The sequence below is a fragment of the Thunnus albacares genome, chromosome 23 (assembly GCF_914725855.1).
Source record: "Thunnus albacares chromosome 23, fThuAlb1.1, whole genome shotgun sequence".
NCBI lineage: Eukaryota > Metazoa > Chordata > Actinopteri > Scombriformes > Scombridae > Thunnus > Thunnus albacares.
In genome coordinates, this window is record NC_058128.1 from 18,325,031 (window position 1) to 18,350,345 (window position 25,315).

A 25,315-nucleotide genomic window follows, 5' to 3' on the forward strand; every position below is an offset into this window, starting at 1 on the left:
TGTAAGAAAACAACTGTAAGCACATTTTCACACCACATCACATAGCACCTTAGAAAACCTGTACAAAGCTGAAGAACATCTGTGTAGTACAAGGGATAGCCCGACTCATGTTAAAACACCTTCACTTTATTTATTTTACTGTAAACCATTTCAGAAATAAAGTGCGTTGCCACTTGTAAGGAAAACACAGTTCTCAGTTTTAATATTGCATATAAACAAGCTTTGTTTTCCTGAGCTTCACTTCTACATTATTCATGTTTCTGGATGTGTGTACATACATCTATGTATATACATCTACTATCCATCAAGCTTAATAGACAACATTCAGGTGTGGTTTTCCTTGTTGCCGTTGACTACTATTTCCTTACCACTACCGACGCTTCGGTCACTGACATTAATGCCACATCTGGATCCATTGATGCTGTTGTCAGGGCCAGTAGGTGGGCATGTTGACATGATGCCCGTAACAGCTTTTAGAACAGCCAGCCAGCGCTGTTTAAGGTCCAACCCCTCGCAGGAGAACGTATGGGTGGTTTTTGATTGGCTTAGACAGAAAGAGGACTGACCCTGGAGCTCCTGAGGAGAATCCTCCACACTGCAGCCCACTAGAGGTATACTGGAAAGGGGCTTCACATCCTGGAGATGAATGAAAGTCACAGAAAAAAAAAGTTTTTAAGACATATTGGAGACATTTGAATAAATGAAGAGTCTTTCACACAGAAAAAAGGTGAAAATATAATTTTCGTTTGACATGTTTGCACTCTCCACCACCGTTATTGGACACTTTATATTGGTTTTTCATTTAAATTTGTCACTTAAAGTACCTATATGAAGCCAGACACTTGGGAAGTAATGTAAAACAAAGCCTAAGGGCCTATACTGTAGATGGTTGATCCAGATTTAAAGCAGAGAGTTTTGTAAAAAAAACAAACAAAAAAACCCAGACTATTTTCACTCAGGTTCCTTTGTAGCCTTTGGCTAACTCAAACCTATTAGTGTAAGAAGTTGTATGCACAATGTGTTATCTTCCCCGCCCCATGTGATTGCATGATGGCTGTTGCTGATTGCTGTGTTGCCATGCAGTGGTAGGGACTGTGGCGACATCTGAGTCTGACAACATCATACGCATACCCAAACAACAGTGAAATACAAATAGAAGAGAGTATGTGGCATCATAATTTGAAGTTTGAAAATAAAATGCAATAGTCTGCTTACCTGTGAGGCAGCATACAGGTAAAGGACTGGAGGCTCGGTCCTGGTAATAACAGACCACACCCGTTGCCAGGTCTTGGGGTTGTCACCATACTGCAGGAAGCCACTCATTACATTGTCACTGGGCACTGGAGATGCTTCCAACTGGACAATACACACCAAAAAAATACAATGCTGTTACTAAAGAATTTATCTTTTGAAATACTTTAGATCAATATTTTAGATTTAGATTTAATCAAGACTCACCTCCAGTATTCTCGTCTTCTTGCCCTCCACCCTCTCCCCTCTCTGTCCAGTCAGGATGGAGTAGCAGGCTTTACACACTTTGTTCAGCTTATTACCATCATACTCTAAAGCCACTTTGTTGTCTGAACACTTCCAACACACCACCTGGGGGAGCAGAGATACCATCACTCCTGAGTTGTCCTTGTTAGAGTTTGTCTGTGTTGTGTGTTCCGTACAAAGCTGATGTGTACAGTTTGACTCACGCAGCCACAGGCTCGGCAGTGATGTCTTCTCCTGGTCAGCGCGTTGAAAGGCTCCTGGCATTTCATACACATGGTCACCTCGTTGTCTCTGATCCAGCGAGGGGCACGTCGGCCGAGTTCCTCTGTCTGTAAAGTACAGTTTGGATGTTTCATAGTCTTACTGTATTATTTGAAAAACTTAAAAATACACACAGCCCCAAAATAACTACTCACTGGTTCTTCCACGTTCGGCTCCTTTGAGGCCAACTTGAAGGTTTCATTTTTCTTCTGAAACACATCAATGGCTTCTTGAATCACCTGGAGAGAAAACTTGCTTTAGAAAACTCAACTGACACTATTAAATATTTTCCTAATTCATGTAACATTTTATGTTGCAAAAAAAACATTTAATACAAACGCCCTGGTACCTTTATCCACTCGTCTCTGTCTTGTTCAGAGCTGGAAAAAAGCAACAAAGCAGAGAATTATATTTAAATGGATGTGACATGTTATGAACTTAAATGTTTAATTAATAACACAAGATGGTTCTGCACATAGGCTACAATAGGTTTAAAATACAGATACATTCACAGTTTCAGTAAGTGTAGAAATTATCTCACAATTCTTGGATGTGCACCTGGATCTACACCGAAAACTGACTTCAGTGAAGTTTAGGAAGTTAGGCCACAGACCAAGTAAAGACAGTGAAAAATATATATTCCCAGTTCAAATCTTCAATTTGTTAATTATTCATTTATCTCGTGTTACATGCTAGACATATTATAAAAATCGTTATTTGAGTACTTTTATATAAAATCCCCCCACTCATCTTGAATTCAGGAATGGTTATATAAATCCAATTATCCAATTTTTCTGTACCTCTCTACAGCTCTGTATTGGGCTGAATTCATTAAACCATGCCCACTTTGAGCGATCAAATCACATCCCTAGGATGTGATTTAAATCATTCTCTATAACTAAACTCCACGTACATATTGAGTATCACTTGGAAATGCGTCACAATTATATTTTTGAAATATTCTGCTAGTAACCAGGACTGTAAACATAATCTTGTCAAAGGTGAAGGAAAGTCACGCAGCTCAGCTGGCATGATACAGCAGACATATACCACACACACACCTGGCCTGCAGCTCAAGGGTCTTCTCCTTTCCAGACACCTGGAAGGTGTGTAGGTGGTCTTCATTGGTGGTCTGCTGCACCTGCATGCCATCCACTCCAATCCTGCACCGGACCGTAAAACGTTGCCCTACCAGGCTGAACTTAGGACTGCAGCACAGCAGAAAGTTGTTGAACTGTGGAGAACAAATATACATGAAAATTGACATGATTCTCTTTATGACCAGTAATTCATATTTGATTTAAATTTTAAGGCACTCTTAAATAAAAAAAGCTTTTAAAATGTTTTATTCATTGTCTCAGCAAAAATGCCCAAAGATGTAGTGTGTCTACATCTTTTCCTTCATACAAATCAATGGTCTAACCAGGAAGAGGTGCCTCTCCATGGCGGATGTGTTCCTAGCAGCGAGCTTGAGCAGACGCCCCTCTCTGAGAAACTCGTTGGTTGGGTTAACCACTTCCTCCTCTCCAACCATCTCATAAATCTCCAGCAGCCGTTTCAGGCTCTCCTACAGAGAAAGAAAGATACAGTGTATAAAACTGATCTGTATGGAGTCAATCATAGCTGTATATGGCAATTTATGTTCCCACAGAAAAATACAGGCACGTAAACAGTATTAAATTTTATTTGGATTTATTATTACAATGACAAAAATGCAAATTTTTTTGCCATATTAAATCATTTGACCATAGTTTTAATCCCAACTGTGCAGCTGTAACATTCCAAATGATACAATCCATCAAAAGCAAAATACCAGAATTGTTAAAAAAAAAAAAAAAAAAAAAAAACACAATAAGGATGAGTTTTGACAATACAATACAATTTATGTGTTTTGTGATGATGGTGAAATCTTACTTAGAACAATGGTAAGTGATGTGGTATGTTATGGTAACGTACAGCTTTGTGGATGGCGCTGTTTGAGTGGGTGGCGGCCATGGAAATTGTCTGCAAGGATCCTGTGGGAGGAGACACAGCATGAGGTTCACACTGTTCATTACAGATTTAATGAGCTTTCACAGACAGGCAGGCACTTTATGAGGGAGAGAGGTACCATCAAAGTCTGACACAAGAGACTCAGGGCAAGGATATTGGTAGATAGAGATAAAGACGCTGACAGTCCATCTGATCCAGCTGATATTCTTGATCTGTATGGTATACTCACTTTGAGCCAGCTCGTAGTCTGGGTTATCCTTGGGCAGTTTCTTCAGGTAATCCCTGAGTAGCATCTCGTAACGAGGCACCCTCTGGACTGGTTCCAACATGTGATGCTGCAGAGTCAGGCTGCCACACACTTCCTGACTCTAAAAAACAGGACAATACATACATAACATCCTGCCCAGACTCAAGTATAAGAACTGATCTATACCCTGCTGGATATGTCTTACCTCTATGTCCTGGATGATGTTTCTGAAGGCAGAAGAGCGCTCGGTCCACGTCCTCACCAGCTCCATGGCCTGGTCGAAGTTCCTGACGTAGTCGGCATACATCCTCAGGAAGGGAGCATGTGGCAGCAGAACATTACCCAGGCCTGGACTCTCACACCTGGATTTGGTGGGATTTGAGGGCAGGTCAAGGATCTAAATAGTTGCTGACCATAAGTCTTTGGATAATGAAATGTTTCTGTTGTCGGCTCGTTACTCCAGCACAATGGCTTTAAAATGAAACAATGACTATGAGTGTAAAGTGCTGACTTTCAGCTTCAATTATCCTGTCACATTAACAATGCAAGAAGTTTGGATTCTTGTTATACACAGTAAAAGCAGGTTGATTTTCATACAGCAAATATAACAACGGTGTAATGGAGAGTGTAATATGAATTCAATGTTGTCTGTATTTGTGGTGTGAACACCCACCAGTGGCTGATGCAGTTCTCCAGGTCAGGTAGCAGGAACTGGCTGTGGAAGGAGTAGATGGAGGAAGTGTTGGAGAAGATATTTCTTATCACCTCAGGAGGAAATGATCCTCGACCTGCCTCTTCTGTTAGGCGTAAGCAGAACACCTGTGGTGGGAGTTAGCGGGGCAGGACATGCTTATTAATTTTACAGATACTGAACTTTTACACAAGAAATGTTCTATCAAGAATAATAAGTATCTACCAGTGCAATGACAGAATTATCTAATAAAGAAACAAGTGTCTCACATTTCTAGAAACAATGTCAAAATCATTTTATTACAATGGAAAAAAAAGAAGGGAGGTAAAGGACATCCCTGCCATGTGCCCGATATCAACAAGAACTATGCTAACCTGAAGGGGCATAGCATAGCTGTATCTAACAATAAAAATTGTAAATCCACATCTTTCCAAACAATTGAAAAACAAGCCCCACTTTATTTTATTACAGACTTTTTAGCATCAAATGTGTTTTTATTGTCATTGACCCACAAACAGATTAGACCACTGACCTGGTCTAGAAGGTGGAGACGAGCCACGTAAGCTCTCTCTGTCTGCAGGAGTTCATTGGCTATCTTGAACAATTTCTGCTCTGTGGTCTCTTCCTCTTTTGGTTCACCTCCTCCACTCTCCCTCCTCTTCTCCTCCTCCTCCTCACTTTGTTCACCTTTAGACTCCTTGTGAACCTTCCCGTCCTCTGGGGTTGCCTCAGTCCATTGGCAGGAAAACTTGGAGTCAAATCCTGCAGGTATCTTGCCTTCTTCCATTTTGTCATCAAACCCCTTCACAGTTACTACTGCACATTCTTTCCCCAGCATTATGCCACTCATTTGTTCTGGGGAGTGTTCTTTGCCATTGCTGGATAGATGGGAAACTGCTTCACTTGTGGTATGGTTGAGTCTATGGTTAGCTGGTGCTTTGATGGTGATGGCAGGCCCACAGCAGTTGGGTGATTGCAGCGGTTTCAGTGGTGAGCGTTCAGGTTTTTCAAAGGGATTTCTGGAGAAACAAAGTGTATTTGTCACTCGAAATTCAAGTAGTCATTCAGAAATTATTAGATTCTATATTCTGCTATATATGTTTCAGGTAATCACGGTGCAGAAATGAACCAAATTAAAAATCAAACCTGCTCTCATCCAAGTAAACAATCAAGTTGGGCACGCTCAAAGATTTCCCTGCCCTCTTCTCGTGTCCTTCCATCTTGCTGCTTGGGATTCTGTTGAGTCCCAGCCAGGATTTAGAGTTCTTGGCAGGACTGTAGCTCCCCATCCTTCCCTGAACAGGGCTGGGGGTCCGCAGTTTTCCTGTGAGAGGGCTATGGTTTCTTGGGGACAACTTAGCAGGGCTATGCCCTCCTTCTCTCAATGGGCTACAGTTCTGAATGCCTCTTTTGCCTGGACTTGGAGATCCTAAAACTGGACTGCTTGCAAGAATTGGAATCCCCCGAGGATGTCTGGCAGGGCTCAGTTGTGCTCCAGATACTGCATTCAAAAAACTGCTCCCCCCTCCTCTAACAGGACTAGGGGAGCATTGACAGTTCTGTGCTGGGCTGATGTAGGAAAAAGGCACTCCATAGCTTCGGTTAGGACTTAGGTCTTCTGTGCCATTAACTTGTTGAGGTAGCAATTTTCCTGTAGTGGGACTGTGGGCTTGATCTTGTCCTGCCCTCAGAGGACTCTGGAGGTGAGCTGGTTTAGGAGGCACTGAGGAGAGATGAAACAGCATGATTGGCTTATTTATGATTACAGTACAATGTCTGGCAGGTGTAGTATCACTACAGAGTGAAGACAAGCTGTGATCTCAAAGAATAAGAAGGGATTTATTTAATAATTATGACAAGAACAAAGGTGAAATAATGATACAAACACTGATCATGTGGAGAACTGGACAAATAGTTTCAATTGTTCATTTCCATAATACATTAATAGACTTAGCATGGATAGTATTTATTGTTCAGGTTATGGATATACAAGCCTACCTTGTGGTTTGGAGGGTGATCTATTAGCTGGGCTTCTGTCATCCTTGTCCCCTGCACTGACTTTAGAGTTTGGTTCTGATCCACATGTTCTTTCACAAGCACGTCCACAGCTGTACGAGCCACACACTCCACTGCTCACTACTACAAGAATACACAGTCAGTTACTATACATGTAAATATAAAAAACGTTTTTTTCTCCACACCGCATGACAATATATTGACAATATGTCTTTCATGCTTTACTAAGGCTTTATCATAGTCATACTAGGTGAAATACTTAAACACAAAATGTAATTTTATTTGTTTGCACTGTACAAAAACTACAAATATGTGAATGTCTTGTAAAATCATTGCACATATTTTCCTAAAATGTGGAATTTTGACAAAAAATTAATAAAATTCACTGCTTTTGCACTTTAAACAAGGGTTGGCTGCAGGCAATGCATTTGTGAGAATCGACCAACAGATGAATCTGTTGTGTTGAGGACCAATTTTGCTGAGTCCTGAGAAACCACATACAACATTTCTTAACCTTAAACCATTGCGAGGGCATGATTCAGACACCTTCTTCCCTTTTTTTCTTAGCCTTCCACTGTTAACAAATGGTTACATGCACATAAAGTCACACTAATTAAATTAAAAACAGCAGTATGCAAACTACACACATTCATTGCTGTTTCAATACTCTTGGAAATCTGTGCAACGACTGTCTGACCTCTAGGGATGCCCCCCCCGAAACCTGGTCCTGAATTGGAACTGGTTCTAAAATTTTAAGAACCCGGGGTATTTTTAAGGTTGGTTCTTTTATCAGTACTTTTATACGTTTTGGTGTAACTTATGGTTGTGCTAGAGGCAGCCTCTCCTCTCGGTTCTCTCTTCTGCTCTCACACACACACACACACAGCACTGGAGACAGTGAACCAGGTGAATTGTCGCTTTTACTCGAGTTGATGACTACTATGCTTGTTACTGTAAGTGCAATAAAAGCTTTGTGAGTAAAAAGCCAATAAGAGTACTTCATCAAACCACCTGTTCAACAAGCATAAACATGTAGAATATTATATTATGATGTTTTCAACTGCTTTGTCTGCAGTCTCCCATCCACTACCGGTATGTTTTACACAACCACAGTGCCCTGGTTAGGCTAATAGTGAATTGCTATAAAACAAGCTAAATTAAAGCTGTCTGTATGTAACCTCACTGTTTATTTTAGTTTGCCACGTATCTTAAAACTAGTCAAATTCTTGTAAACTTAGCTACAGGCTGAGACAAACCAGCCTCTCCTCCCTCTACCAGCGGTGCCTGCAGGCAGGTCTTCTTTCTAAACTTTACTGACATTTTAGATTAGTTTCCAGTGAGACATTACTGAGTTTTTTTAGTGACTTTGTTGTTGTAAACATTACTATTGCTGCTCTAGAAACAACAAAATATAAATCAATTCTAATCCTGTTCAGAATTTATTCTTTTTTTTGCATAATATATTTTTAAAAAAATCAATTCTTTGGTAATGAAAAAGAACTGATAAGAGGATTGATAAAGAACCAAACCGATAAGGAGTATTGATAAAAGTAGTAGCATCAATAAAATCCTAACGACACCCATCCTAACTGACCTCCATCCTTCGAACAACTTACAACATTGAAATTGTGTAACAGATTTGTTTACCTGCAGTTTCTTATGTAAGATAATCCACTACTTGAATAACAAAATGAAGCTTTCCAATTCACTCCTGGCTTTGCTGAAGTGTGAGAGATTTGTTGGTCATGTGCACTTTCTTAGCAGCGTTATACTTCTGCTTTCTCACTTCCGTCTTTTCTTCACACAGCCATAACCCTCCTGAGTATTATAAGTTATCTCAGTGGAAAACATTTAACACTTGTCGAGTACTATCACTCCCACAGAGCACTTTCTAGACACTAAACAGTCACATTTGGGTGGAGCACACAAACCTTGAGAGAGAAACACAAAGAGAAAGAACCATATTAAAAGGGCTTTATGTTGACAGCTTTTCCAGTTCTTCAAAAAACTGAGTTGGGCTGTAGAGATTTTGAAGAATAATAAATAAATATATGCTGATCCTGTGTGACATTAAACATAAGTCCATATTCCATTCATATTCCATAAAAGGAATAGCAGTCAATTACTCTCTGGATTAAAGCAATTAGTTGTTTTGTCTATAAAATGTAAGAAAATGGAGAAAAATGTCGATCACTGTTTCCCAAAGCCTAAGATCCAACCTAAAAGGTCTTGTTTTATCCCAACCAACGGTCCACAACAAAGCAATACTCAATAAAAACAATAGCATAGAGAAGTAAAGAAACAAGAAAATATTCACATTCAAAAGGCTGGAACTAGAGAATTTTGGCATTTTTACTTAAAAATTACTAAAAATAATTAATCGATTATCAAAACAGTTGGCTTTTAATTTCTGTCCATTGACTAATTGTTTCAGCTCCAGATGATTTTTTATGCCTTTGGCCAAATACAAGCTAGCCGTTTCCCACTGTTTACAGTCTTTATACTAAGTTAAGCTAACCAGCCGCTGTTGTTGTTGTTGCTTCACATTTAATAGACAAATATGAAAATCTAAATCTAAATAGGCCAAAATGTCAAACTAAGGTTATCAAGTACTTTTTGAACTGGATCCAAAAGGGGTTGTTCAACAATAAGGCTTGCCCGATTGCCCAGGGCAAGTAAAATGCCAAGTTGGGCTAGTAAATCTAGTAACTCACTTGCAAGTGGTAAAAAAAGAAAAGTAAAACAATAAAATAAAAAATGTTAAAATCATTTTTTCGATCATTGTATCATAAATTATGTTCTTGTTCTCTGGCACACGTCAGCATAGCCCGCTTCCCTTGCATGCATTGGAGAATACTGGCACACACAGTTGGCCAATTAAGAATTGAGAAGGCTAGTAGTGTGATGCGTGAAACAAACATCACTCAGGACTATGTGAGCACTGTCAAATAGAGGAATCAGTGCATGTAATTTTTCACTGCCATAAATAAGAACAAGAACGAGAAACATTAAAGAGATCAAGAAATCAGGAAGCTTGGAGTGGAAGAACTGATCAATAGCATTTAGTATTAAGTGACATATAGGGGCTGTTTCATACCATTTTCAATATGCAAGAATGTTTGTTGCCTCTATGACACTGTGTCTTTGTTCTGTTTCATTTACTTAATTAAAGATTAAACATGACAATTAACTTAAGTCTTTGTTTTTATTTGATAACCACTAATAAATAAAACTATTTGTGTAGGCACGAGTAAAAATTGACCTCGGGCAAGTAGATTTTCTTCTTTATATTTAGAAAAATTGTATAAAAATCAATTACCAGCCTCTCAGTTATGGTTTAAAAAGAAAGCAGAGTTGAGGTTTGAAAGCAAAAAAATGTCAACATTATTTTCATCTCAAAAATAACGAATAACTTTGTACATATTTTAACTTTAACATATTTAGTTTCCGTTAATATGCTGCCCTATTGCATGTCTTGATGAGCCTCACACCAAGCCAAAGAATAATCTTCATTATATAGGTCATAGTGATGCACAGTACTGTTGAATCCTGAATCTGATAGTACCATTGGAGCAAAAGAGACTTATACTTTAGTCAAAACAGATCGCTTTGCTCTCTCTCTGTGGGTGAACAGTAAGGCTTTGTGTGTGTGTGTGTGTGTGTGTGTGTGTGTGTGTGTGTGTGAGGGATTGACAAATGCCGGTCTCAAGACACACAGGCAAAGTCCAGGCTGAATCAGGGAAAAGAGATTTCACTAGAGTAATCCAACAAGCTAAGAGGCTAACAATTGTGCCTAACAAAATTCAAATTCTTGTGCACTGCATATAAAAGGCATTTTATTCACAAACTGACAAGGAAATTAGAATACCACTTACTCACTTATGTAAGCCATGCACAAAAATGACAGTTAATATTCTTACCAGCTGCCCTGGCCACCCTCTTACAAGGCAGTTTGAGCCCAGGAGGGCTTTTTAAAACATTTTCCTTTGGTCTTACTGACTGTTTAAAGGCCAAGGGTCGTCGTTTTTACTTACTCAATGAGATAATAAGGCCATATCTGCTAATGATTTTATTGGTGTAAAGTTCTGTGAACACAGAAAGCTTCCCTGACATATAGGAAAATACTCAGAACAAACAATGACCTCTCTTATCCAATCATACACTGGTCTCTCAAAATGAACCACTAGCGAAGGTAGAGTGACTAGAAAAACTACTATAGTCCTCAGAATGTGACTACTAGTAACTTTTTTTCGTGCATTTCGGTAAGTATAGCAGCCAATATAAGCCCACGAATATCTTGTTATACTTTTTTGTATAATTATTTTAATTAGAATTAGTGCCTTATTGGTTATTTCTTATGGAGATGGGGGCTAGCTAAAGAGATAAACGGTATGTGAGGGTGTTCATAATTTAAGAAAAGTAGGATTTAACTCAGAAAAAAAGTCTGATATTTTGTGTTTCTAGTTTAAATAATTAGTTCTTGAGAGGGCTCAACATGTGCCATACAAATGTGGAGAAAGCAGGAGTGAAAATGTCCTCTTCAGTGAAAGGTACGTCACCTGTATGAGCGGCGTGACAATCTACAGCAGCACCTTTGACCTTCCGTCTGACCGCCACTCGTCTGAACTCGTCCGTGTCGCGGTTGCAGTTCAGGGTCAAACTGTTCCTCTTCTTCAGGTCAAACATAGTCACAGAGTAGCTTCAGTTCCAGCTTCAGACAGGGAGAGAGGGGGAGCGAGGTGCCAGAGACCCTAAGAGTGTGCAGCTCACAGCTGAACGCGCTCAATCACCGCCGCTAATAGACATCCAGCTGTTTGATAAGCCCCGCCTCTGATTGAAATGCCTACAAACCCACTGGAGGACACTGACCAATCAGCAGGCACACAGTCACTTTGAATATAGTGAAGGAAATCTGTAAAAACAATAGCATTTTAATCACGTTAAACCTGACTGAATACTGTAATCTCTCCATAAACATGAATCACTCCAATAAACAGTATTTACTGATTCACAATGCAGTCACTTTTTACAGTTTTTTTTTTAATTGACTCCTCATGTCATTTATACTTTGGTCGAACATGTAAAATGTCTGTTTTAATGTTTTTGAGTCAGTTACTTTTAACTAAAAGTTTTATTTTTACCAGAGATGTTGAAGTATACTGTAGTTATGAAGATTCATCAAGAAATACATAAATAAATGCTGAAATAAAAATAATAACTGAATGATATCTTAGTGGCTCAATTTTTTTTTTTTAAAAAAAGCTTGCATTAATACATAAATAAATACACAATTAAATTATTAGATAAATGCCAGCAGGAGTACTGAGACCTTTTACTTGAGTAAAAGTAGCAACACCACAATGAAGAAAAACAAGTAAAATTCCTGTACTCAAAATCTTAGTTGAATTTTTGTATTAGCAAAAAAATATACTATACATACATAATATTCTATATTTAATAATTAGTTTCTGTAAGTACTGTTTCTGGGTGTCATGATGATGAGGAGTGACATGTTGAGCTGCCCTTATATAAGCAGAGCCCTAAATTCCAATTTCATTCTGCACCTGAAGCACTGAAAAGAAGAGCTCAACTGTGAGGCCAAATGTTGAACTGTAAAAACCCAAACAAGAAGTTGCTGAACTGTGGGAATCGGGAAATGAGTAACCAGCTGTTGAATTGTCACAACAAGCAACACAAGACCATATAAAAAGACATTTAAATACTATTACAAAATGTTAAATTGGAAATAAAAATAAGCTAAAATAGAATAAGACAGATAAAACAGGAGAGTAAAAGTTACAGTGCAATGTAAGATATAATATAATATAATATAATATAATATAATATAATATAATATAATATAATATAATATAATAGGTTACTTCACATTTTATTTGGTTGAAAACATTTCCCCAGGCTACCATATTAAACCTGCTTTACACCTGATATTACAGTGTTAAATTACTAAAGTCAAGTCAAGTCAGTTTTATTTATATAGCACCAAATCACAACAGAAGTTGCACTTGTTTTAGTTACGTTTCATTTCAGTGAGTCAAGAAATGTTTTTCTGAAAAAGAATCTTTAGGTTGTCACATACAACATGGGAAACTGTCTTAAACAGACTGTTGCTTCACTAACATATGAATATTGAACATTGAATATGAATATGTATGTGACTGCATGCAATAAATGTAGCCAAATAAGACGTTGTCAGTCACTTAAGTCCCTCATTATTGCCACACTGTGCCCATAAAGATATAAAATAAATACTGTGACTTGTAATAATTTACCACAATTTGACATATGCTGTGGTTAAAATATAGAGCTTAAACCTTAATCACTCCTCATCTCTGCACAGCACATCCATCAATGTGCTTGTAAATGTGCAAAAATGTAGCTTAAAATGAAAGTTATTTCATTAAAATGTTTCAGCTGGAGTGAAAAAACACACAGCTGTTTGTGGAAGAAAGAAACCTGGGAAACCTTTATCTGCCATTTGTCTTTTAGAAAGAAGAGAGGAGTCGAGGCAAGTTGAGGGGAGGAGACAGCATGCACTGTGATATTGCTCATTTTAAAAAATGAAAATAGATTTTCTTCCATGTTATTATCAAAACACAAATGAATAGCTATTCTGGTTGCTGAAGTTGATTATTAATCTTCCCCTGTCAGCTGTTTGTCTTTTAGAGAACAAAGAGGAAATAAAGACACAAGAAAAAACAGATATGGGGCCAGGAGAGGAGAGAGCATGCATTGTGAACCTACTTATCTGAAAATATAAATTCACCTTTTTCTATATTCTTATCAGAATTGCCATATATATATATACCTCATCTGTTCATCAGGGCTGCTGAGGTTTTTAAATGTTATTCCCGCCGCCTTTATCTTTTTCCAGTGATGATGAGCGGCCCCAGATGTGCTCTTCATCTGCAGCATCACAGACTGTTTATTGTCCTGAGCATCATCCTGTCTTTGAAAGGTGTTACAGCTACATGTGTCATGTTTTTATGCTAGCATGGTACATCATCAGGAAGTAGCTCTTTAAACCCCTTTAGGTGAATATCGATTCTATGTTTGACCAGTTAAAGAACACGAATACTATTGTTTATTGAGAAATCTCAGGAAAATACATAGATCAAAACTATCTGAGTTATTAAGTGGGTTTAAACAGCAGAGCTCAAGCAGAGTCACAGAAGTATTTAATGCTGACAGAATTCAGTGTTCTCAAACAAATCAGTGGTCTGGATTTAGTGTGGCATTTCACACTACAAAACAGAGGCAATTAATTAATTATTTTACTTCTTCATATTACTTTATAAAACTTTCCTGTGTTTGCATTTTTCTCTTCAATAAAAAAAATACTGAAATTCATTTCATCAGGAAATAAATGTAATTAATGTATTCCTTCAACTCTACATTTATTTATTTATGAATTTATAACTTTTAATTTATTTCTTTATTTCTGTGTCTGTATTCTAATGAGATAGATGGTACTACAAATATAGAAATACAGATTTATGTATTCATTGTAGCTTTCATTTATTTATTCTATTATCAATTAAAATACTTAATTACCAATTTAGCATTTATTTATAAATATGCTAGTTATTAATTGTTGAATGAGTCACTTTTATTCTCCATGTTTAGTTTCTATCATTTATTTATCTATTGTTTATCTTTTTTTAAACTCATTTTTATATTTTTAACTAATTTTTTATACATGCAATTATATTCTGCTTTTAACCATAACATTCCGACATGCAAAGTTATTATTTATTGATCAGTTAATAATGTTAATAATGTGTGTAGAAAGTTTACAGGCTACCTGTAAATGTGAGATTTCCCATACTGTTGTTGATGTTCTGTGGTTGATAGTAAATTCAGCACACCGAGCAACACTGACAGTGAATAAACTTTAACATGTACATTGGTCTTTCCTGCCCTCTAGTGGACTTTGTTAGTACAAGGTGAAACTGGTGGCCCGTTCTCTGTTCTCCTTAATACACCATAGTAACACAGAAGGTACTACAGTGTGTATGGGTGTCTGCGTCGGGCAGACGCTGCCGCAGCGTCAATGAAAAAGTCTACTGTCAGAAGTGGGATTCGAACCCACGCCTCCAGGGGAGACTGCGACCTGAACGCAGCGCCTTAGACCGCTCGGCCATCCTGACTATGAAGCCATGTGACAGCACAAGTTATTATGCCTATATTCGGTGTTTTACATGTTATGAAATATAATGTGGTATATAGATATATTATAAATATATAGCCTATATTAGAAAACACAGTAGGCTACAGTGACAGAGATCCAATCTAGCAAATGAACTCGTATACAGACTTCGTGGGTCGTGTTCCAATAATCCATAAAGTTTACTGATAGAATCATCCATTGCTAAAACCAGTTCCCGACTGGGAATTGAACTCGCTTGGCTGGATTCAAAGTCTAGAGTCTAAAGTACTAACCATCACGACACTGAAGTTCGCTTCTTATTCACAGCTTCCTATTGGAATTTTCTGGGCCACCTTAAAAGTGGCATAACGCCTGCAGGTGGCGCTGTTCAGCCATTTTCAAGCTAATTCATGAACTGACTGATCAAATGATGGGAATTAGAATGAAACGTAAAATGAAATGGTCTTAACTTTTGATCATTTAAACTGTAGAATTTTCTCTTATTGCCCCTACTCATGATAAACTGATTTTCAGTCTTACTGTTATTTCTGCCTATTTGCTGGGATCCAACCTGCTCAGTGTTAAAAAGTCTCAAGAAACCAATACTCCAATATGACAGGGGACATCACAGTTTCCCCCAATTTGATACGTTTTCAGTTCAGTAATTAGTTTGAAAATGGCTGAACAGCGCCATGTAAAGGCGTTGCGCCACTTTAGGTGGACCGGGAAATTCCAACAAGAAGCTATGAATCGGAAGCGTACTTCAGCGTCGTGATGGTTAGGTGTACATTGTCATTTTGTCTTCTACACGGTCACTAAAATATATTTATATACCATACTACATTTCATAAGAACATGTAAAACGCTACGAGTATCCATAATAACTTGTGTTGTCCTCTGTTTACACAGTCAGGATGGCCGAGCGGTCTAAGGCGCTGCGTTCAGGTCGCAGTCTCCCCTGGAGGCGTGGGTTCGAATCCCACTTCTGACAGCAGACTTTTTTCATTGACGCTGCGTCAGCGTCCGATGTAGACTCCCGTATATACTGTAGTACCTGCTGCGATGTTACTATGCTGTATTAAGGAGAACAGAGAAACGGCTACCAGTTTCATCTTGTACTAACAAAGTCCACTAGAGGGCAGGAAAGACCAATGTACATGTAAAAGTCTATTCACTGTCAGTGTTGCTCGGTGTGCTGGATTAACTATCAACCAAAAGAACTGCACCAACAGTGTGAGAAATATCACATTTACACGTTGTCCGGGTTTGTACACATTATTAACGGATCAATAACTGATAACTGATAATAAGTTTGCATGTTGGAATGTTGTGTCTAAAAGCAGAATACAATGATACGTATAAAAATTTAGGCCTGGTTAAAAATATAAAAATGTGAGTTTAAAAAAAGGAAGAAGCTGTGAATCGCAAGCCAACTTAAGCGTCGTCTAACTATTACACCACGGATCCACTGTGCAACAAGCGCAGCTAGACTCTAGTTGGATGGGGGAAATGCCACACAGGCTACTCTTTAGGCCTACAAAAACATGTATGAACACATCGCATTTACACACTGCAAAGCAAAACAGGATTTTAAAAAGTTAAAAAAAAAATCTTAAAATGGACAAAATAGTCCATGTATAAAATATATATGTTATATATTGACAAGTCACATGCAGGCAGGAAAGTTGTAAGTGAGCTGCTGCCTCCAGTTTTTCAGGCTTTTCTCCCCGGATTGGTCAATTCTAACAAATTGCAGTGCGCGCAAAAGCCACAATTTGCGTGGTTTTGATTAGCAGAGGGGCGCACAGAGGGCTCTCCAAAATCACAAATGAACTTTGTCTGTTTTAGTTATCTAGTATTTAACATCTGTTCTGATGAAATGTCGTTCAAAATACAACTATTAGTGTGATTCAGACAGGTCTGTAACGGGTTAGTGTCTGAATCTTACTAATAAATGTCGGTAACGTGTCACTGAATAAAATCCGTGAGGTTTCAGAAAATCATTACTGATGACCTGTCTGCACAAGTGGCTGTGTGTAGAATTATTCCCCTTGAGTTTATTAAATACCTGCAACATCACACAGCAGCTGAAACGAAAAGTGCGTCTCCAAATTAACAGACGCCGCATTTACGCACGTGGCACAGCAGCTGTAACTTACTTAATGATTTCATTTGTTCCTCTGATACACCAACCGGATTGGTCAGGGTCTAATGGTAATTGATGTGCTGTGTTCTTCGTCTCATCCGACAGGTCCGCTGTTACACATAGATTGCAAGTTTATCGGTGAAATTGCTTGTAATAAAGCAGCCATTCTCTAGATGAATCCTGGACTCTATCAAAGTTGTCGGGGCGTTTATATTTTAAGTAGCTAAAAGTCGAAACTCTGTGTCCTCTGGAGATTTTCCTCTGTCCGGGCAAATTTGTTTTCATACTTCCCAGTTTTGCTGATTAAATGCAATGTCTCACAATATTTGTTGCAGTGACATCAGCGCGCGCATTAAAGTGTTACCATACACTGAACTAAGCCTCCATAACTCTCAGTAATCTGTGTCTGTTTGAGCAGATATGCGCGCCAGTGTTATTATTGTGTTTTGGGACTTGATGGGCTGTTCTTCATGGAGGGGGAGTTCAACAGACACACCTGGGCTTCTTTATTTTCTACCCTTTACATCTAACTTTTCCAGGGAAAAATACACTGTCAGAAGTGGGATTCGAACCCACGCCTCCAGGGGAGACTGCGACCTGAACGCAGCGCCTTAGACCGCTCGGCCATCCTGACCACATACTTACATACGAACACACGTTTTATCACGAGCATATTTAGAGTTTTACAAGTTAATAAGGTATAACATTTATTATAAATAACTATGTTTGAGAACACAGTATGGTGACTCTTTAGGAAACAAATAACGAATTTTTTCTTCCTTTTCAGGTAGCCAAAGAATATTTGTTTATTTAGCGTAGCTCTGACATAAAGTTGTTGTCATGAGACATTTAGATTCATACTAACAATTTATTGTCCTTAATCTTAAACAGACTGGTATTATTAGATTTCCCAGTAATCAATTCATGTAGACAGGGCCATACTTAGTTACGTAACACATAGGTTTACATGACTCCGCCCCTAAAATCAGGTCCCACCGAGATTTGAACTCGGATCGCTGGATTCAGAGTCCAGAGTGCTAACCATTACACCATGGAACCACATGCAGTAGCAAATGTGCTGCTAGACACTTGTGGGATGATTAGATACTTATTGCCTTAAGTTATTACATTGTGACAACAATGTACAGCATGCACCACACTTGACTTGTTGCATTCACAGACAAGTGGAGAGTGGGAAATGCCAAGACACCTTGAAACCTTACTGAGGGACACATAGGTTACTGTATATACAATAAACATTTATAAACGTATTGCATTTACACATTTCATAGTTAACTCTGCCCAGAATTATTTCACTGAGTGAGAATCCCCCATCATATGAAAGTAAGTTTCTAACAAGTTTTGTGTAGTGACCTTTCTCATGATGTTTCACTAGACTTAAATAAAACCGAGAATTTTAAAATAGATCAAGCATGCTAAACGAGTTTCAAGGAAGATTATATACTCTGCTGGCTTGAAATGATCTCAAGCTTCTTTGACCGAAAATATTGATAACTGGCTAACTTGTAACCGAAGTAGGTTTCAGGAGAGTTGGATGTCTTAGGCAGAATCATTTATTGAAGCTCGACCAAGGAGAACAGAGCACTACAAAAGTGAAACACTGTGTAATACTAATGCTACTCAATTCTGAATGTTACTTCCCAGCAAGGAGTATTTAACCCTTCACTAGACCCACGAGATTTACTACAGGTCAAAATAAGGTTATTCTTTACTCAGCTATACATGTGTGAGGATTTTATTGGATACTAGATCCTAAACAAAAACTGTGCTTACCTATGTAAAGTGAGGTAACGTTGTCTACAGTCAGGTCACATGCAATACTTTCTAAGAGGAAACAGTCTGACCGTCTGAAACAGAGCACAGCATATCTTCCAAGACCTTGGTTTTACTAGGAGACAGCCAGCCTTATCAGAATAGCTGCCTTGCTTAATCATTCTTAGCAGACTGAGAGATGAACTGCTCTGAAAAAGACAGGTCATTACCCACTGCTCCCCGGTTAGCAGATGATCCCAAAATGACCACTTGTGTAAATAACATTATCTTGGAGCCTAAAAAAGAAAAATTCCTGTACAGCTTTCATCATGAATGATATCCCAGAGGTAGCAAATGTGGGACTTTCTCCATAAGTATGGAAAGTGTGTCAACACAACATTATGAAGAAATCAGTGTCTTATCCGAATAGTGTCATAAAACACAGGATGGATGGTGAGAATGTGAATTAAAAATGTATAATAGTGTGGTTAACATCTGTGTTGCGAAGGTCAAAAGCAGGAAATTTAAAATGGGAAGTGGTCATCACTAATTTTCCCAGTAGTTTTCAGTCACAGCCTGCATTTGGTAGAAAAATCAATGAAGACTACAAATGGGACAGATCATGATAAACAGCTGTTCAAAGGACTGGTTCATGATTGCAGTTTTGTAAAGCAAATGTGACAAGTCAAGTGTGGTGCAGAGTTTTACAAGTTTGTTTTGAAATACACCGTGATATTTATTATACACACATATATATATTAGAAAATAGAGTTTGGTTACTCTTCAGTAGTCAAATGACAACATGACATCTGGTCCCTCTCAGCTAGCAAAAGAAAACTTATTCTGCTCAACTCTGATATGATGTTGTATTCATGACATATTTAGAGTCATCCTAACAAACTGAACTAATGCACCACTCACAGATGAGAGATGATGTGTGAGATGTCACATTTTTTAAATGACTGAATTAGTTTATATGAAAGACTGAATCCTTTGTGGTTACTGTTCTTACCGTAGGCTATTTGTGTTATACATGACAGCAAAATACCATGGTCACAGGCTAATACGGAAATCAACATTGTTCTCCACTAGCTTGTCCATTGCGCAACCTAGTGTGTGGTTCCATGGTGTAATGGTTAGCACTCTGGACTCTGAGGAATGGGTTCGAATCCCACTTCTGACAGCCAGTGTTTTTCACATTAGTCCTGAACCTTGCCCGCCCCTTGTTTTGAAGGAGCGGGTCTACTCATTTTACAAGTTTATGGAGCACATGGTAGCAGCACAGCTACTGTTCACCAACGCATTGCTTTCTGTGCACAGGTTGAGAGTGTAGAGACTGAACCGTTGTGGCTTTTTTCTCAAGCGCTCATCATCTAGTGTCTTTCCCAATGTTGTCTTAGCGGCAAGGTTCAGGACTACTGTGAAAAACACTGGCTGTCAGAAGTGGGATTCGAACCCACGCCTCCAGGGGAGACTGCGACCTGAACGCAGCGCCTTAGACCGCTCGGCCATCCTGACTGCGTCTGAAGGTCCGGACCTATGATTTTGGATCCACATAGCAATTAGCAATGATTGATGGACTCTCTCGAGGCAAAAAAGGCACCGCTCTCAGCGTATGGCTGCGAGTAGTGACAAAGTCAGGCAAACTGACAGTGTAGATCATTAAAATAAATGAATGGATAAAGCAGAGATAGCGTATGAAATTACCAGTAACGCAGTGGATAACATTTTAAAAAGGCACCTTTACTGCCTAACGTAAGCAACTTATTAAACTTTTGCTACTTGCTCGGCTCCCTCTTTGGCCAGACTTTCACTTCAAGATCAACTTTTTAGCCCAGTGTATTCAGGTCATCTGCCCTCATGATATTCAAGACAATTGAAAAATTGTGTCAATTTCCACATAATCAAAAGATGAATATCTCTTAAGTGTAGATCGCCATGACTTTCAGACAGACTGGAAAAACAGTAACCACAATGGATTGAGTCTTTCAAAAAACAAAGCGTCTTCCAAAGAAAGGGCACTGTTTCCACATTTACAAGCGCTGACAAGATAGGACTAAAGTCCCTGCATTTTACCTGTAAATGGTCTCGCGACCTCTTAAAACCAGGTCCCACCGAGATTTGAACTCGGATCGCTGGATTCAGAGTCCAGAGTGCTAACCATTACACCATGGAACCACACACTGGGTTGAGCAATGGCTCTTGACAAGCTAGTGGAGAACAATGTCGATTTCCGTATTAGCCTGTGACCATGGCATTTTGCTGTCATGTATAACACAAATAGCCTACGGTAAGAACAGTAACCACAAAGGATTCAGTCTTTCAAAAAACACAGCGTCTTCCAAAAAGAGGGCAGAGCTTTCACATTTTCAAAAGTCACTGCGTTTTAAGTGCAAATCTTCTCGAAATCAGGTTCCACCGAGATTTGAACTCGGATCACTGGATTCAAAGTCCAGAGTGCTAACCATTACACCATGGAACCACAGCTCACAACTACCCGTAAAGTCACCTCACAGGTCCCTCAGGAGAATTGGACGATCTGAAGAGCGAGTGATCAGTCTGCGATCACTGAGCGACTGAGCAGTCTTGATATCAGTCGCAGATTCCCAGCCACTGACGCCATCAGGAGAAGGGGGTTACTTAGGCAGGTGGACAGGTGGCAGTCTTGAAACCAGGTCCCACCGAGATTTGAACTCGGATCGCTGGATTCAGAGTCCAGAGTGCTAACCATTACACCATGGAACCATGCGCTCTGTTGCGTTATGTCTCTTGACAACCTAGTGGAGAACAGTGTCAATTTCCCCATCGGCCTATGGCGATGGTGTTTTGCTATCATTTATAACACAAATAACCTACGTTAAGAACAGTAACCACAAAGGATTCAGTCATTTCCAAGCGACAGGTGAACACACATAAATCTGGTATATCGGGCTAATGCGCCGCTCAGAGACAAGAGGGGATGCGGGAGATGATCATTCAGTGAGTGTTTTGAAGGAGCGGGTCTACTCATTTTACAAGTTTATGGAGCACATGGTAGCAGCACAGCTACTGTTCACCAACGCATTGCTTTCTGTGCACAGGTTGAGAGTGTAGAGACTGAACCGTTGTGGCTTTTTTCTCAAGCGCTCATCATCTAGTGTCTTTCCCAATGTTGTCTTAGCGGCAAGGTTCAGGACTACTGTGAAAAACACTGGCTGTCAGAAGTGGGATTCGAACCCACGCCTCCAGGGGAGACTGCGACCTGAACGCAGCGCCTTAGACCGCTCGGCCATCCTGACTGCGTCTGAAGGTCCGGACCTATGATTTTGGATCCACATAGCAATTAGCAATGATTGATGGACTCTCTCGAGGCAAAAAAGGCACCGCTCTCAGCGTATGGCTGCGAGTAGTGACAAAGTCAGGCAAACTGACAGTGTAGATCATTAAAATAAATGAATGGATAAAGCAGAGATAGCGTATGAAATTACCAGTAACGCAGTGGATAACATTTTAAAAAGGCACCTTTACTGCCTAACGTAAGCAACTTATTAAACTTTTGCTACTTGCTCGGCTCCCTCCTTGGCCAGACTTTCACTTCAAGATCAACTTTTTAGCCCAGTGTATTCAGGTCATCTGCCCTCATGATATTCAAGACAATTGAAAAATTGTGTCAATTTCCACATAATCAAAAGATGAATATCTCTTAAGTGTAGATCGCCATGACTTTCAGACAGACTGGAAAAACAGTAACCACAATGGATTGAGTCTTTCAAAAAACAAAGCGTCTTCCAAAGAAAGGGCACTGTTTCCACATTTACAAGCGCTGACAAGATAGGACTAAAGTCCCTGCATTTTACCTGTAAATGGTCTCGCGACCTCTTAAAAACAGGTCCCACCGAGATTTGAACTCGGATCGCTGGATTCAGAGTCCAGAGTGCTAACCATTACACCATGGAACCACACACTGGGTTGAGCAATGGCTCTTGACAAGCTAGTGGAGAACAATGTCGATTTCCGTATTAGCCTGTGACCATGGCATTTTGCTGTCATGTATAACACAAATAGCCTACGGTAAGAACAGTAACCACAAAGGATTCAGTCTTTCAAAAAACACAGCGTCTTCCAAAAAGAGGGCAGAGCTTTCACATTTTCAAAAGTCACTGCGTTTTAAGTGCAAATCTTCTCGAAATCAGGTTCCACCGAGATTTGAACTCGGATCACTGGATTCAAAGTCCAGAGTGCTAACCATTACACCATGGAACCACAGCTCACAACTACCCGTAAAGTCACCTCACAGGTCCCTCAGGAGAATTGGACGATCTGAAGAGCGAGTGATCAGTCTGCGATCACTGAGCGACTGAGCAGTCTTGATATCAGTCGCAGATTCCCAGCCACTGACGCCATCAGGTGAAGGGGGTTACTTAGGCAGGTGGACAGGTGGCAGTCTTGAAACCAGGTCCCACCGAGATTTGAACTCGGATCGCTGGATTCAGAGTCCAGAGTGCTAACCATTACACCATGGAACCATGCGCTCTGTTGTGTAATGTCTCTTGACAACCTAGTGGAGAACAGTGTCAATTTCCACATCGGCCTATGGCGATGGTGTTTTGCTATCATTTATAACACAAATAACCTACGTTAAGAACAGTAACCACAAAGGATTCAGTCATTTCCAAGCGACAGGTGAACACACATAAATCTGGTATATCGGGCTAATGCGCCGCTCAGAGACAAGAGGGGATGCGGGAGATGATCATTCAGTGAGTGTTTTGAAGGAGCGGGTCTACTCATTTTACAAGTTTATGGAGCACATGGTAGCAGCACAGCTACTGTTCACCAACGCATTGCTTTCTGTGCACAGGTTGAGAGTGTAGAGACTGAACCGTTGTGGCTTTTTTCTCAAGCGCTCATCATCTAGTGTCTTTCCCAATGTTGTCTTAGCGGCAAGGTTCAGGACTACTGTGAAAAACACTGGCTGTCAGAAGTGGGATTCGAACCCACGCCTCCAGGGGAGACTGCGACCTGAACGCAGCGCCTTAGACCGCTCGGCCATCCTGACTGCGTCTGAAGGTCCGGACCTATGATTTTGGATCCACATAGCAATTAGCAATGATTGATGGACTCTCTCGAGGCAAAAAAGGCACCGCTCTCAGCGTATGGCTGCGAGTAGTGACAAAGTCAGGCAAACTGACAGTGTAGATCATTAAAATAAATGAATGGATAAAGCAGAGATAGCGTACGAAATTACCAGTAACGCAGTGGATAACATTTTAAAAAGGCACCTTTACTGCCTAACGTAAGCAACTTATTAAACTTTTGCTACTTGCTCGGCTCCCTCCTTGGCCAGACTTTCACTTCAAGATCAACTTTTTAGCCCAGTGTATTCAGGTCATCTGCCCTCATGATATTCAAGACAATTGAAAAATTGTGTCAATTTCCACATAATCAAAAGATGAATATCTCTTAAGTGTAGATCGCCATGACTTTCAGACAGACTGGAAAAACAGTAACCACAATGGATTGAGTCTTTCAAAAAACAAAGCGTCTTCCAAAGAAAGGGCACTGTTTCCACATTTACAAGCGCTGACAAGATAGGACTAAAGTCCCTGCATTTTACCTGTAAATGGTCTCGCGACCTCTTAAAACCAGGTCCCACCGAGATTTGAACTCGGATCGCTGGATTCAGAGTCCAGAGTGCTAACCATTACACCATGGAACCATGCGCTCTGTTGCGTTATGTCTCTTGACAACCTAGTGGAGAACAGTGTCAATTTCCCCATCGGCCTATGGCGATGGTGTTTTGCTATCATTTATAACACAAATAACCTACGTTAAGAACAGTAACCACAAAGGATTCAGTCATTTCCAAGCGACAGGTGAACACACATAAATCTGGTATATCGGGCTAATGCGCCGCTCAGAGACAAGAGGGGATGCGGGAGATGATCATTCAGTGAGTGTTTTGAAGGAGCGGGTCTACTCATTTTACAAGTTTATGGAGCACATGGTAGCAGCACAGCTACTGTTCACCAACGCATTGCTTTCTGTGCACAGGTTGAGAGTGTAGAGACTGAACCGTTGTGGCTTTTTTCTCAAGCGCTCATCATCTAGTGTCTTTCCCAATGTTGTCTTAGCGGCAAGGTTCAGGACTACTGTGAAAAACACTGGCTGTCAGAAGTGGGATTCGAACCCACGCCTCCAGGGGAGACTGCGACCTGAACGCAGCGCCTTAGACCGCTCGGCCATCCTGACTGCGTCTGAAGGTCCGGACCTATGATTTTGGATCCACATAGCAATTAGCAATGATTGATGGACTCTCTCGAGGCAAAAAAGGCACCGCTCTCAGCGTATGGCTGCGAGTAGTGACAAAGTCAGGCAAACTGACAGTGTAGATCATTAAAATAAATGAATGGATAAAGCAGAGATAGCGTATGAAATTACCAGTAACGCAGTGGATAACATTTTAAAAAGGCACCTTTACTGCCTAACGTAAGCAACTTATTAAACTTTTGCTACTTGCTCGGCTCCCTCTTTGGCCAGACTTTC

At 39.8% G+C, this 25,315-nt stretch overlaps 1 protein-coding gene and 15 non-coding genes across 17 annotated transcripts; 1 reads left to right on the plus strand and 15 right to left on the minus strand.

The window, feature by feature from the left end:
* Nucleotides 1–105: 105 nt before the first annotated feature.
* On the minus strand, nt 106–11,518 carry LOC122975504 (FYVE, RhoGEF and PH domain-containing protein 4-like). Of its 2 annotated transcripts, none has more exons than XM_044343962.1 (16): nt 11,264–11,518; nt 6,687–6,824; nt 5,835–6,411; nt 5,221–5,707; nt 4,671–4,816; nt 4,203–4,359; nt 3,980–4,118; nt 3,715–3,773; nt 3,182–3,325; nt 2,820–2,992; nt 2,108–2,138; nt 1,914–1,997; nt 1,701–1,826; nt 1,459–1,602; nt 1,216–1,356; nt 106–636 (listed from the first exon to the last, which is right to left on the minus strand). In XM_044343962.1, exons 1-16 carry the CDS (start codon nt 11,388–11,390, stop codon nt 325–327), a joined length of 2,985 nt encoding a protein of 994 aa, XP_044199897.1. In that variant the 5' UTR covers nt 11,391–11,518; the 3' UTR covers nt 106–324. The 2 variants fall into 2 exon arrangements, with proteins under 2 accessions (XP_044199897.1, XP_044199896.1); XM_044343961.1 differs by having other exon boundaries at nt 6,687–6,827.
* A 3,271-nt stretch (nt 11,519–14,789) lies between these two features.
* trnal-cag lies at nt 14,790–14,872 on the minus strand. Its single transcript has one exon. It is a non-coding gene; the product is annotated as a tRNA-Leu (tRNA).
* A 907-nt stretch (nt 14,873–15,779) lies between these two features.
* Nucleotides 15,780–15,862, plus strand: trnal-cag. Its single transcript has one exon. It is a non-coding gene; the product is annotated as a tRNA-Leu (tRNA).
* Nucleotides 15,863–17,568: 1,706 nt separating this feature from the next.
* trnal-cag lies at nt 17,569–17,651 on the minus strand. Its single transcript has one exon. It is a non-coding gene; the product is annotated as a tRNA-Leu (tRNA).
* A 353-nt stretch (nt 17,652–18,004) lies between these two features.
* trnaq-cug lies at nt 18,005–18,076 on the minus strand. The gene has a single exon. It is a non-coding gene; the product is annotated as a tRNA-Gln (tRNA).
* Nucleotides 18,077–20,225: 2,149 nt separating this feature from the next.
* Nucleotides 20,226–20,308, minus strand: trnal-cag. Its single transcript has one exon. It is a non-coding gene; the product is annotated as a tRNA-Leu (tRNA).
* A 588-nt stretch (nt 20,309–20,896) lies between these two features.
* trnaq-cug lies at nt 20,897–20,968 on the minus strand. The gene has a single exon. It is a non-coding gene; the product is annotated as a tRNA-Gln (tRNA).
* A 232-nt stretch (nt 20,969–21,200) lies between these two features.
* trnaq-uug lies at nt 21,201–21,272 on the minus strand. The gene has a single exon. It is a non-coding gene; the product is annotated as a tRNA-Gln (tRNA).
* Nucleotides 21,273–21,463: 191 nt separating this feature from the next.
* Nucleotides 21,464–21,535, minus strand: trnaq-cug. Its single transcript has one exon. It is a non-coding gene; the product is annotated as a tRNA-Gln (tRNA).
* A 450-nt stretch (nt 21,536–21,985) lies between these two features.
* trnal-cag lies at nt 21,986–22,068 on the minus strand. Its single transcript has one exon. It is a non-coding gene; the product is annotated as a tRNA-Leu (tRNA).
* A 588-nt stretch (nt 22,069–22,656) lies between these two features.
* On the minus strand, nt 22,657–22,728 carry trnaq-cug. The gene has a single exon. It is a non-coding gene; the product is annotated as a tRNA-Gln (tRNA).
* Nucleotides 22,729–22,960: 232 nt separating this feature from the next.
* Nucleotides 22,961–23,032, minus strand: trnaq-uug. The gene has a single exon. It is a non-coding gene; the product is annotated as a tRNA-Gln (tRNA).
* A 191-nt stretch (nt 23,033–23,223) lies between these two features.
* Nucleotides 23,224–23,295, minus strand: trnaq-cug. Its single transcript has one exon. It is a non-coding gene; the product is annotated as a tRNA-Gln (tRNA).
* A 450-nt stretch (nt 23,296–23,745) lies between these two features.
* trnal-cag lies at nt 23,746–23,828 on the minus strand. Its single transcript has one exon. It is a non-coding gene; the product is annotated as a tRNA-Leu (tRNA).
* Nucleotides 23,829–24,416: 588 nt separating this feature from the next.
* trnaq-cug lies at nt 24,417–24,488 on the minus strand. The gene has a single exon. It is a non-coding gene; the product is annotated as a tRNA-Gln (tRNA).
* Nucleotides 24,489–24,938: 450 nt separating this feature from the next.
* trnal-cag lies at nt 24,939–25,021 on the minus strand. The gene has a single exon. It is a non-coding gene; the product is annotated as a tRNA-Leu (tRNA).
* Nucleotides 25,022–25,315: the final 294 nt, after the last annotated feature.